Consider the following 13,403-nt stretch of genomic DNA (forward strand, 5'->3'; position numbering starts at 1 on the left):
AGAGATATTTGACCGGCTTGGACATAGCCACAAGTCTGTTTGACAAGTCTAAGTCTCAACAATTGCTCGATGGACTATTAGGTTTCTCGGAAATCTAGTCTGAGTTGATCTGTGAACATGTTTAATCTAACTCACAGTCTCTACTTTCATTGGAAAGAATGAAAGTATTTGAGAGTGGTCAGGAATGCAGTCAAGAATGTCGAATCTGTAGGCAGCAAATTTGATTTGTACTCATGTTTTGCAGATTATTTAGACCAATATTTGAACAGCGAGAGGCCAAAGAAAGAAAGAAAACAGCTTTAAGTCAAGTCCTATAACATTGCATGAACATGTACTTCACATGTTTAAGGTACCGCTCATTTGTTTCCTGGAATACAAGTTCAGACGAAGTGACTACCATGCAAATTAGTTTAGTGTAATGGGCATACTCTACAAGAGAAGTGAAGATCTTTGTGAAACATTTTGAAGTAGAAATGTACAAGAACAAATGTGCCTGCCTCACTATATAAGTGTTCGGAGAAATATTACATAAACAAATGAAGACTATTAATCCGCCATGAAGATTATTTAATATCATAAAACATTATGCAAGATGAATCTTTTTGGGTAAAACATAAAGATTACTTAACTAAAGACATAAAATAATGGGGAAATAGTTGAGTTTACAGTTCATGTTGACACTGATGACTGTGAACAGGTGAAGATATTTTTAGTCAAATATTACCTTATTTCTTCCTCAGTTGTCCCTCAAATCTACACCAGGATGTACCATATTAAATGGGTATATTTTTTATACTTTAGATCATTATTATTGTGAACTATTGCTGAAGAGAAATGATTGTGTCCCACATGTTACATAAATAAATCTATACCGTGTACACAACTACAGTATAGATTTTCTGATAATGTGAACATGATAGATGTGATACTGGTATTGACAAAACTGATTCTGACAAAATAAACAAATTAACATAGTTTGTTTTACAATCTTTCAAGGAATCAGGGTTTTTTCCATTAAACAAATGGTATGTTTGAGCCAGAAGGTAGGTGATCACCTTCGACATGGAGTAGATTAGATTCATTTTCGGATCTCTAGGTATCGAGAGGTTTGTTTGAAGCAGCATTCCTCTGTATTCTTAGCAGTGTCGTGTTGTTTGTTTGCGTCATGTTCGTAATGCCTCAGTTCTACACCGGTCAGGGAGAGTACGTGATGAATTGCCGAAGGGGGGTTTTCATACAAGAAGGTTAAAATTGATAAAAACTGAAATTTGGACGTTGAAAGTAGACATAGGATGCTGACAGTATGTTTTGAGTGAGAATGGTGCATTCTGGGTGCTGGCGTTACACCTTGAGCTGGTTGAGCTGACACGGTAAATATCTGTCATGTTGGAGTGTGGTATATTTCTATTATTGTCGCCAGTAGGTGCATGATGGGACATGCTGGCCTATATGAGTCTCAGGTAGGTTTGTATACTAAGTTTAAAATAGACAAGTTGTCTAACAGGATCAAAAACAGAACAAAGTGTATGCTGACTTTGTGTGGGAATGCAAGGCAAAAAACAATAAAAATAAGTTGAATCCTATCAGCTGGTGCTTGGCAGTACTGGGGGTGTTTCTAAGTTGGACACGATTTTCACTTCTTCATGTTTAGTGTCATGGTCGGCCAACGTCAGAATTGATTTCTTTAGGTTTCACTTCTTGAACCCTTGTGGTTATCTCAAGATGTCTTCCTACAAATAGCAGACTGCTGTGAGCCAGATGAACAGTTGATCAAGATGCTCATGTAAAACACTTCACCCACTTAGCAGTGACATATTCTGTTGGAGGGATTACACGAACCAGGATATGATGCGTCAGTGCTGTCTGGTAATGGTACAGGGGACACTGTGTAGTATGAAGTGTCAACAGTCAGGTGAGAGGTACACGGCCATTTTTCATTACATGAGGCCACTTTGCCGATCTCAAAGACCTATAGAGTTTGGTTTTAAAAATTTTAGTGGTAACAAAAAAAAATCTCATCTCACCATAAGAATGTCTGAGACCTGCATCACTTAGGGCTTTCCTCCCACATCAAGCTGACAGGCCGCGATATAACTGGAATAATGTTAAAGCGGCGTTAAACCCAACTCACTCACTCACTCACTCACTCTAACCATAAGATTAAAAAATGATGATAATTTTGATTTTGGGGGATTTGGGGTATAATAGTTCTCCAACATATACGCAGATACTCAGCTGATCTCCAAGACATAGTGTTGGGTTTTATTGTTGTTGACTTAAATGTTGCTGGCCGTAGTATAAGGCAACATTCACCCAATTATTCCAGTATTTTGATATTTTGATTGCAATAAGGTATGGAATCCATGTTCCGCAAGTCCCAAGTTAAAATGAAGGTGATCATTGATCCCTGGGACTCAGTAACATTCCTCCTGAAGTGCTTGAATAAGTACAGGTAAATTGAAACCACACAGAAATAAATGTAAGGTTGAAACTTTTCATATTGTTTATCTTTTTTGAGTTTTCAAAACTCTCCAAAATCCTTGTCCTGTCTGTCAATACAGCTCATGCCAAAATGATTACCACATCTAGAAGCATTTCATATAAATCGGCCATTAACTCGAAAATGGAAAATGTCGTAAGTTTAATGATGGTGTTATGCCATGATGAGTTATGAGATGAGTGATGAATGTGTTGTCAGTATGTGTGTGCTTCAGGTGATTAAATGATGATCCTCCACACTGTCACACCAGCATGTCTAATACAGGGCAAAAAGAAGGCATGATGCTTCTAAAATAAATTGCACTTTGAAGAGTTCATTTCCTGAACTTTTTTAACACAATTATTTCACAGTTGATTTCGAAAAGACTTGTAATAGCCTTTCATTGTTGTTGTGTAAGAGCACTGGTTGATGTGGCGGTGCTGGGAAGAAGGATTGCATTGGTTAGATTGCTGGGTGTCGTGACAATTTGTAGAACAAAGATGGCTGAGGTTTTGGTCTGTAGACGGAAGGGTGTGAGAGGTGAAGAAAATGAAGAAAGTTTGTGTGGAGTTGAGAGTGACAAGGCCGATATTTGATGTTTGCGTCTGGAATGTGCTGCTGTACGGAAGTGTGGAGTTTTAAAGATGGCTTGCAGCAGTTTACTAGTTACATCAAAAGTGATGTGGTAGTCGGATTTCCTCATTTGAATGGAATATGTCAGCTTGTGCGAAATGCTTTTTAGGTGTTAAGATTATGATGCTTAAAGGAAACATTCTTTAGGGGAAGCTGCAGGGCCTATAATGGGAGAACTGTAACAATGTTTTCATTCATCATGTTCATGCTGTCAGTATTATTTCAGACTGATATACATGGTACAGGTTTTGTAGACGATACTGTCTTGCTTGACAACGGTATAAGGATCTATACCGAAACGTCTCTTTTTACAGTATTAAAGAAGTTGTTATCCATAAAATTGTGTCTACCTTTTCATGTCAAATAGCAAATATCACAGATACCATTTTAAGTATATTCACAATGGAACTATTTCTCATTCTCTTGAAACCGTTTATTTTGTTTTCTTTCAAATTGTATCGGTTGATGTAATTTGCATAGTGTTTTCTTGGTCTATATGCACTCGGAAATGCCAGACAGTTCCCAGTTGTGTTGTTGATATCTTCACCCACATTCGTTTGCTTGTGCGACATTCCGTGTGGGTTTGATAAGAGTGTGAGCAATTTTGCGTGACAGTTCAGCAGCGAAACTGATTACTCACTGTTGCATTGTGGGATTAATGTCAAGTATGATGTAATTCCTTGAACAGATGGAGCGAGTGTTGCCTCTTATTTGATGTGCGGTCTGAGAAAAATATAATCCTTTATTTGCCATCAATTGATGCGATTAACTTGTGAAATTGACCAATGAGGAAAATAACTATTAAATGAGCAGGAAATGTAACAGGGACTTGTAGTTTGACGCTAATGTTCAACAGCAATGAGGGGCACAGAGAGATGATGCTAGTCACAAACAAATAACAGATGTATCCAAGTCTCAAGTTGTTCAAGTGAAATGTTTGATGGACATCTTTGTTTTGTGTGAATTGAACACAGCATTCCTTTGAGGTTTTTTGTCGAGTTTGAAGCAAATTAAATATGCATGGGGATGAGTAACATTGTAGCATGGAGAACATGCTGAATTGAATCTTTGAATAATTAGTTTCTTGGATAGTTAAATAGCATGGGTCATTGGAACAGGCACAAACAAAGATTGCTCAGAGTGGTTCGTTTGGATTCCAAATACCTACAAAGGAATCTTGTTTGATGTTGCAGATGGAATTGAAAAGTACAAAATTGTTTTAGGCAGTGTATTACCTTGTGTACCGACGATGTAGCTTTAAATAACAAAACTTATGGAGAAGGAAACAAGAACAGATGTATCTGTTTATTAAATCTTGTGATCATGGTGCAGCATTTTGAAAACAAAAGAAGCAGAATAATAACGTTAAGAGTTGGTATATAATTGGGTTGGTCATCTGGAAACATCATTTATATATTTTCCTATAATAAGACTGTTGATTATTGGAAATTTAGCACACTATATCAATCATGAACCTGACAGAATCGCTGTCAGATCTGTATGATATGGCATTAACCCTATTTACTGCAAGGAGCAAAAATTCTATTTACTTTTCATGCTATTGTGATAAAAATAGGATAAAATAATATTGGACCTGATTTGACATACATCCACAGCTGTCACATGGTGTCATAGAGAGGTCTGAAAGAAGTATACACTTGAACTATGTAGATACGGTATTCATACACATGGTCAACTGTACCGTCACTCTCACGTGTCTGTTAGTGAATATTGATGGACATTGTCTCGGAAATTTGATCCCATCCACCTAATAATATGGAAAATATGGATCTAGGAAATGTGAATGACTATGGTGCCAGCTGAAATTGAGTTGACCATTGTTGTAAGTAAATGATGTGTAGACATTTTAGAAATTGAACTGACAGCAAACAATGTATAGAAATTGAATCTCAAGTCTTAATTATGTTGGCTGAATATTGCTTTCCAGTAATATCACGAGGTGCACATACAATGTATTGATGTTATGAGGTAACCTTGCGGTCAAAGTGTTAGCTCATCATACCTAAGTCTTAGGTTTGATTCTCTCCAGGAATTAAGGGTTAAGCGTGTTCTTAGTGTCCCCTGCTTTGCATTGATGTCACTGAAAATGGAATTAAAACTTGTGTGAGCAGTCCTATGTGCTTCATACTACAGCATGTATAGCCAAGCCTCTTGTTGATACGATCCTATATCACATGCCTAAGGGACATATCATAGCACTGGGCATTATCAGGGTTTAATGTTTCCTGACCTGGTAGGAAAGATAATGTGGGATGATAGAGCTCATCCGTGATGTAGATGTAGCGTAGGTGTCAGAATGAATTGATTAGAAGATACATACGATCCAACATGTCCAGTGATTCTGATTAAACGATAAAGTGGTCCAGAAATGAAATTGAATAGGGTTTTTTCATTCGAGCTGTTTTGAAAATCATCTTTTTCAAAGAAGCTCTTGATGGTAGTGAGTGGTTGAGTTTGGTTTGATGCCACTTTGATTAGTGTTCAAGTTTTACCCCAGCGTGTCAGCTTGATGTGGGATGAAAGATCTAATGCCGATCTCAGATGTTTAATACTTTGGTGAAACCCACAAGCATGGGTATGGTGCTGACAAAACTAGAACCATAATCAAGGAGAACAAGGATTCGAACCAGGGCCCCGTTCCACAAAGCGATCTTAGTGCTACGACTATCGTAAGCCAGTGTTAAAGTATGGGGTTACGATAACCTTAGCGCTAAGATGGCTTTGTGGAACGGGGCCCAGGATCATAGGTTCCTGCTGTGCCCATGGGATGCAACTCTGCACAGCGAATTGCAGCATCTTAAACTGGGTTTGCTGATGTGAACTATGAGTATGACTAGAAAAACCTATGGACACACACAGTGAATGAATAAGGAGAGTTTTAAGATATTTCTTACAATCTTACATTTATTTTAGGAATATCAATGTCAGACTGCTAATGTGTAGCCCTGTTTGAAGCTGAATCTAGGTGCTCTCTATGGCAGACTGAAACTTTAACCAGTGCCTTCTACATCAGCCTGATAGGTGATTATTCAATGCAAACCTTCTGTGTGTACCTGTCTGGTGTCCCCCCGCCGTGATATTGCTGGCATATTGCTAAAAGTGGCGTAAAACCATACTCACTGTGTGTACCTGACATCTGTCATTTGATGTGGAAGTGTTCAGAAAAGTGATACATAGTGTGTCTGACAGATGCAATTGGTTTAGCATTGTCCTTTCATGTGTATATTTGTCCAAATACAATTGTTTATTAGTGAGAAGATAAAAGAAAGCATTGGTTGATGCCAACCATACCTGACTGATTCTGCTCCTCCTGTAAGTAGTGGGATGTGTATTTGTACAGCACAGGTATGGCAGCCCGCTGGTTGACCGATGGACCAGACTCCCAAGATCCCAGCTATTCTGATGGATGAGTTTGTTGGGTTGGAGAGGCAGTATTATGTTTCAACTTCTTTCAGTTTGCCCTGTGGGGATTCTGGTTGGAAAAGGTAGACACCCACCTGTGCTTGTGGTAAGAGGCCACTCAGTGAATTGGATGGTCAGCTTGGTGACTTGGTTGATGTCTTGTCACCGTTTCTAACAGCATGGATGATTGCCCATGTGTCAATCACTGGATTGTCTGGTCTAGTCGATTATACACAGGCGATCATCACCTGGCTGGAATATTGCTGAATGCGGCATTAAACAACAAACAAAAATCAGTTGCAATAATGCTGGTGTTACATATTTTATTAAATTTTCAAATTTTCTCATTACCAGTTTACTGTGAAAAATATATTGTAATCAAAATACCTTGATATTGAAGTAAATTGCCAGCTTCATAATTCTATCTAAAGTCTAGTTTTGAAGAAAAATTACTTTTAAACAGAACATTGAATATATTGCTATGTTCCCTTTTGCATCATAGAAGAAAAAGACTTTCTACTTCCTGACATTTGGAAATAGATTCTATGCCACTATCTTTACTTATCACGTGATGATTCTAACGTGTCTGAAGTATCAACTTGAACACTACCGCCTTGTATTTATTTCGGTAATTCTGGCCACATTCCAACCCCTGGCCAGCCATGTGGCAGCAATACTGAAACCAGAGTGAGAAGCAGTTAGTGCAGGTTGCTGAGAGCACATGGTACACAATATCATCAGTCTTCAGGGAGTTAGTAGTTCAGTTTGAACCAAGTTTGATTTATGATCATAATCAGTCCACAGAGGCGGGTGCTATTGATTGTTGTACAGATAATAGTTTCATGTTGGTATCTACTTACACACTCGTATTTATGGACATGGTGCGACTAGTTTCCTTTACTTTGTCTTTAATGTTAACATCAATTTTTTTAAGATGAAGATATAAACATTTATATCTTTTAATGTGATTCATCAAAGCAAGTATTAAATAAATTGTTCCTGTTTTAAGGTATTTTTCATAATCACCAGAACCTGACACTATTTTGAGAACTCTTGTTTCAACTTTGAATTACAAAATGAGAATCTTCCAGATTTAGCCAAGTCTGTATATGTTCTTTGCAATCATTTCATCATTGTTAAGAGATGAGATGTGTTGTGATGGCTGTAGCGTTGCTTTACTCAAATCAGATGCAACAAATTTCTGTTAATTATGAATCAACATACCACATGTCTAATAATTAATAAATGTGTGAATTTCCGTCACTGTCTTCAATAGAAATTGGTTGCCATGGATGTGCAATTTCAACAGCCTCTGAGTCATAAAGTGGCAACAATACAGCTGAAAAGAAATCAATAATTCATTCCAAACTTGTTTTTTTAAAGATTAAAGGATGTTGAATAACTTTGAGATAAAAAAAAAGAACAAAAACAAACACATCACACGGAACATATCCTGGGGATAGTTGAAGATTTTCAGTACTATTTCCCTGTCAGCTGATTAGAGAGTGGTCATGTGATACTGAAACTAGTTGAGGAGGAATGTTAATTGATAAACATGGTAGAGGTGATTACGGTGCTGGTTGTTCACTGATGTCACCAATGTTGAATAGCCAGTCCTCTCTCATACTGGAGTGTCGATACATGACATGAGATAGAGATAGATAAGGTAAATTTTGTTGGTCATATACACCCACAAGGGGCCAGAAACAAGTTAACACATATGTTATGACAGTTAAAGCTAATACAATAATGACAATAGTGAGACAGTGTTAAAAAATAGGACACTAACGCCTACTATGTGAAACATGATGTTAAATTTACTGTATCAGATTTGAAGTGTATCATATTTAATGTTGAAAGTGAAAGGTTTTGTTCGATGTTTTATTTGTGTGTGTGTGTGTGTCTGTGGAAAGTGTGCAACTCACCATTTGGTGAGTGTATCATTTTGTAGATGTGGGGATATATTCCATTAAAGTGTCACCCCCGTTATGTTTCTGTTACTATATCACATTGTAGTACAGTGTTGACTATTCGCAAGAGAATTCAAATTATCTGAATAGACTTATTTTACAAGCACAGAGCTCTCTACACAATAGTCAACATCTTTGTGTCAAATGGTCATGTGAAAAAAACTCTCGCCCTCATAAAGCAATATCACATGCGACCTGAATATGAGGGCGTTAATGGCATCAATGCTGTATTACTTCCGAGTTCCAGGCCCAGAGTCAGGTCACACAGGGAGTGGTGACTCACCCGATTTCAAACGAGGAAATAGCGGCACTGAGTGTCACAGACAGTGGTGGTTGTAATCAGCCCGCCATTCCTCCACATGACAATGGGCGCTCCTTTTGAATTTTGAATCACTTTGACTATCGATGGTTAGCATGGAGAAGGATGATGAACTTAAGGTTTGCTGACGCATGCAGCTTGTTTCTTGATTTCTCTTGTCAGACACTGTGTCTTTTTAAATGACTTAAGTAAAAAAAAATCCTATCATTGTTTTAAGGTTTAGGTAATCTGTTTAGGTAATATGCTTATATAATCATGAAGTACCTTTTTATGATTTATGTTTTCTAGTATTTTGAGTATGTTTTTGTAGAATAATAAGTCTGTATTTACATGTGTGTAGATGACAGCTGCGTGTTTGATAATGGATGATTTGTTTGTATGAACATGTAAAAACTTGTGTAATGTTATAACTGTGTGGCATTTAGTTTGAAAAGACATTACATTTATTTATTAATGGCGTTGTGTTTAAGTGTTGGGGGATATCTTCAGGGGATAACTTGAACTTGATGACAGTTCCGTAGGGAATAAGTCTCAGTGAACAATACATGAGTGAATATTGCTTTTAGTTGTATCAGCATTTTATAGCTAGTCACCATGTTCACAGCAATTAACAATTCATGGATAGGGTCTGTAATGTAAATGTGATGTTAGAAACATTATGATATGATCATCATGATTCCAGGGATGAATTTGTTTCCAGATTATTACTGAAATAATTACACAAAGAAAGTGATCAGTGTGAATTAACCATGATAGCCATGAATGTTCAAAATTTTGAATCAGTTGCAGAGACTTTTCATTTATATTGTTTAAAGTGTTGATCATTAACTTTAATTGACATAATTGACGAATGTTGGCTAGGACCCTGTCAACAAACCTGTGTAACATGTGAAAGTCCTATAAACATCATGCGTATATCAACGTTAGTTAAAGCAAGGTTATAACGGTTGTAACTGTGAAGGCGCCCTGGTTCAGTCATGTCACTGTATACTGTTCTAATGGAAGAGGTTTTCTCCTTGGGTCAAGAAGACCAGGCAGGTCATGTTTATTTTGACTGGCATTGTGTGTCCTCACAGTGATGTCCACTGTCGGTGGGAAGTGAACCCTTGTGGTTCTCAGGGGCGACCTGGGTCAAACTGACAGGCCCCGGGGTCAGGCTTCTTCTACTGGGACACCTGTAGTATTCAGGGCTGGGCAGTTTGTTCCACCAGTGTGTTGCATGTCTCTCTTGGCTTGGTGATCCGGAGGGAATTATTTTGAAACTAAATCATGGATGAAGAGGAGGGATTAAGTTGTTGCTTGTTTTCTCCAGACAAGTATTTGCAGGTTTTGATACAGAAGTATTCACAAGGTCGTAAGTAAGGTGTTCTTTCTTCTTCTGTGTATTATTAGATTCAGTTTATTCCCTTGTGACATGTTGTCAGTAAACACTCGGTCCAAATCGGTTTCTTCTCATGACTTTCAATGTGACATTTACTATTTTGGGAGGTAGGTCTTGACATGATTGAATTATGATGGATTAGCTGGACAGTTGATATTTTTTTATAAAGAGCCAACCCTCCATCTAAATTGGCATTAAATATGAATGTTAGTTTTGTAATGATGCTTGAAGCTTAAGACCATTACCGTCAGAAAACCTTTAATGGTAGGTATTCATAAAATATACAGCTTTGATGACTCGTGAACATATGTTATAATATAACAATTGCAAATATATAGACTGCTGGTTGAAAACAACATTACAATACATTTGTAGTGAGTCAGTGAGTATGATTTAACGCCACTTTTGGCAATATTCCAGCAATATCATGGTGGGGGACACCAGAAAATACATTAGTTACGAACTGTATGTCCAATTGATGACATGAATAAGTGATGCTGATTAAAAGAACAGCTATTTATTTCTAATACAGTGAACTGAATTAAATTGAATGGTAAACTAGTTTAGAACTGCAGTGGGGAGAGTGCATGTGCTGTTTCAAGAGCATCACAGGGTATGGTATTGACATACTTAGAACCTGTATTGATGTCCTATATATTGATAGGTCTGTTGATACCAGCATACTTGAACTATATCTCCAGGATATTTGAAGATCCTTCAGTTATGAATAAACCCAACACTTGGATTTTCATCATCTCACCAAAAGTGGCAGCTATGTGGCAAAGAACCATCATATCACTCCAATACTCACCGAGAAAGGTTGACACAAGATCCATAGTCGTTGAGTAGTTCTTGGAAGCACCTATAGGTGTCACTATTTAAGGAGAAGGAAAACAAAAGGTTTCCTGACAAGTCTATGCAAAGTCACTGCATCAAAGACTAGTGAACTTTTGACCGGTACCCTTCAAATTATTACCATCAATATCGAACCAGACCTTGTGATTCAAGCAGGCTTGTCAGATGTCCACAATTAAACCATTGTCCTCTGAAACTGATCAATATTATATTCTCAGTCATTGACACAGTGCTAATCCGAGGGATTTATTTGTGTGCATATTTCGCTAATGCCAAGAAAACTACCGAAAGTGTTATTTTACGTTGCAACATGCTTTCCTGCTTGTGTGATGTGAATATGTGTGCATTCAGATATTGTGTGCGTGTGTATTTACCCATGTGTGCACGTGATTGGTACTATGCCCCTGCACTACACATATGCCAGGTCTGGGGAACAGGCAGAAGGAGAACGCCATCTGGCTGGTTATAATTGAGTGATTCAGTTCTCTAAATTGCATTAAGAAGGGTCCTAAAAAAACAATTGTTGACAACTAATGTTCACCTCCAGATCTTCTTTCTAAGCATGGCTCACAGATGAGGTAGTCACTTGCTCATCAGAAGGTCATAAAAATTGTTTACTTCTTTTTCTCAAAGCAGAAGTTTCATTCAATAAATCTTCTTTTGCTACCTGGGAATAGCTTGATTGGTTTACAATAATGTCAGGAAGTTTGCCAACTGTGAGGAACAGATCATTTGAATTTCTGAAATACGAACTGAATTACTGTAATTCTGAGCCCTGCAAATACACATAAAGATATTTTTAACCATCCTACTCAAGTTGTGAAAGAAATAGTTATACTGAGACCTTTCATACGTTGACATATATAAATAAATAATAAGATATGGACACGTAAAATAAAAAGTATTTTCCAACTAAAGTGAAGTTATGTATGTTTTTATCAAAAGTTCATTTCCTGTCTTAATGGAAGCACTGCATTATTTATAATTCTATACATTTTATATTCCTATTATTTGAACATGCATTCAGATGCAACCTTGTGTTTAGTCCATCAAACCAATGCACACAATCCATAGGGGAAACTGCACCTGTATTTGATAAGAATCAGTTGATGTACTGGGCATGTTGCGTGCCAACTACTCGTCAGCTGAAGATTAAATAGACATATTCCCGTTGTAAACCATGATGGGACACATAATTTAGCATGTTTTCTTATTGATTAATCATAAATGCAGTTACCATGACAATGGTTTTTGAAATTCAATATTGTTGATGTTAGAATTTGAAATGTTTGAATAGGCATTCCCCAATTCTTCCAATCTGTTTAGCTGTGAAGAGATACAAATAGGAAATTAATCAATCCATATGGAATGTACATCATTTTATTCTGTAAGACAAAAGGAAATATATTTGTTTGATCCCCGAGTGATGCTTTGTGACTCTCATAGTATCACTGTTTATCATATCTGTTAGTAGCTGTAACAGCAATGAAGGATATCAATCTTGTTTACACAATTTCTGTGAATTTTGCTTGATAAATTAAACAATTATGGAGTTTACAGAACAAAGGGAGATTCCCATCCATCCCACAAGTCCCCACTCATTTGAAGGCCTTATGAGACCATGCAATTCATGCAATTCAACAGTTGCAAACTCAAGGTCATTGCCAATCAGTACTCAGCAACGGCAGGTTTTGAGAGTAGGAATAGCCTTGAGCTGTCATGAGTAATACCTAAGATGTGATGCAAGATTTATACCATATTAAAGTGGTGATACAACCAATTACAACTGTCGAATCCTATGTTTGCCATGTATTATTGATGGGACTGAAATAGTAAGCATGATGCATTATGGACTCAACATTGCTACAGATTATTCCGTCTTTCCGTTACGGATGAGGGAGGAAAAAGAAGGTTAATATTCAGTGTGGTGTAAATATGACATGCATATTTATTCTGCTAACCTACAATGTACACATATTGTTTGAGGTAGATGTGTGAGGAACAAAAAACAGACTTACATCCAGTGCAGTTTCACTGTATGTGTTGCAATGAATGTGATATACTACCACAGACGTAGATCAGCTCCGTGTTTGTTTTGCATACTAAGTAAATAGGAGATTGCAGGGATGTATGCACACAACAGAACCATGATTGCATAGAATCTAGTGAAGAAAGTACTTAAGTCGACAATTATTCAGTAGAACGTATGTTTGAAAGAAACTGACAAAGTGTAAAAACATCTGAATGTATATGAGACATGGCTGACTGTTAGTGTATAAACAAGTGGCCACTTCTGTTATTTGTTGGCAAGTCATATGAGTACAACACGGGACTACCTGAGTC

The 13,403-nt window shown here is 37.2% G+C and overlaps 1 protein-coding gene across 3 annotated transcripts in view; it reads left to right on the forward strand.

Moving 5' to 3' along the window:
- Window positions 1–13,403, forward strand: part of LOC124134787 — a 126,662-nt gene that overhangs the window by 36,413 nt on the left and 76,846 nt on the right. Inside the window, exon 1 of one of the 3 annotated variants that reach the window (XM_046499824.2) lies at window positions 4,908–4,955. The exons of 1 other annotated variant lie outside the window; for it this stretch is intronic. In XM_046499824.2, coding sequence (XP_046355780.2) covers window positions 4,917–4,955 — 39 coding nt within the window. In that variant the 5' untranslated portion in view covers window positions 4,908–4,916. Of the gene's footprint in view, window positions 1–4,907; window positions 4,956–8,904; window positions 8,944–13,403 lie in introns of those variants that run through there. One more of the 3 variants, XM_046499825.2, reaches the window with a different exon arrangement.

Source organism: Haliotis rufescens, unplaced genomic scaffold, assembly GCF_023055435.1.
Source record: "Haliotis rufescens isolate VD_foot unplaced genomic scaffold, xgHalRufe1.0.p SCAF_3, whole genome shotgun sequence".
Classification (NCBI taxonomy): domain Eukaryota; kingdom Metazoa; phylum Mollusca; class Gastropoda; order Lepetellida; family Haliotidae; genus Haliotis; species Haliotis rufescens.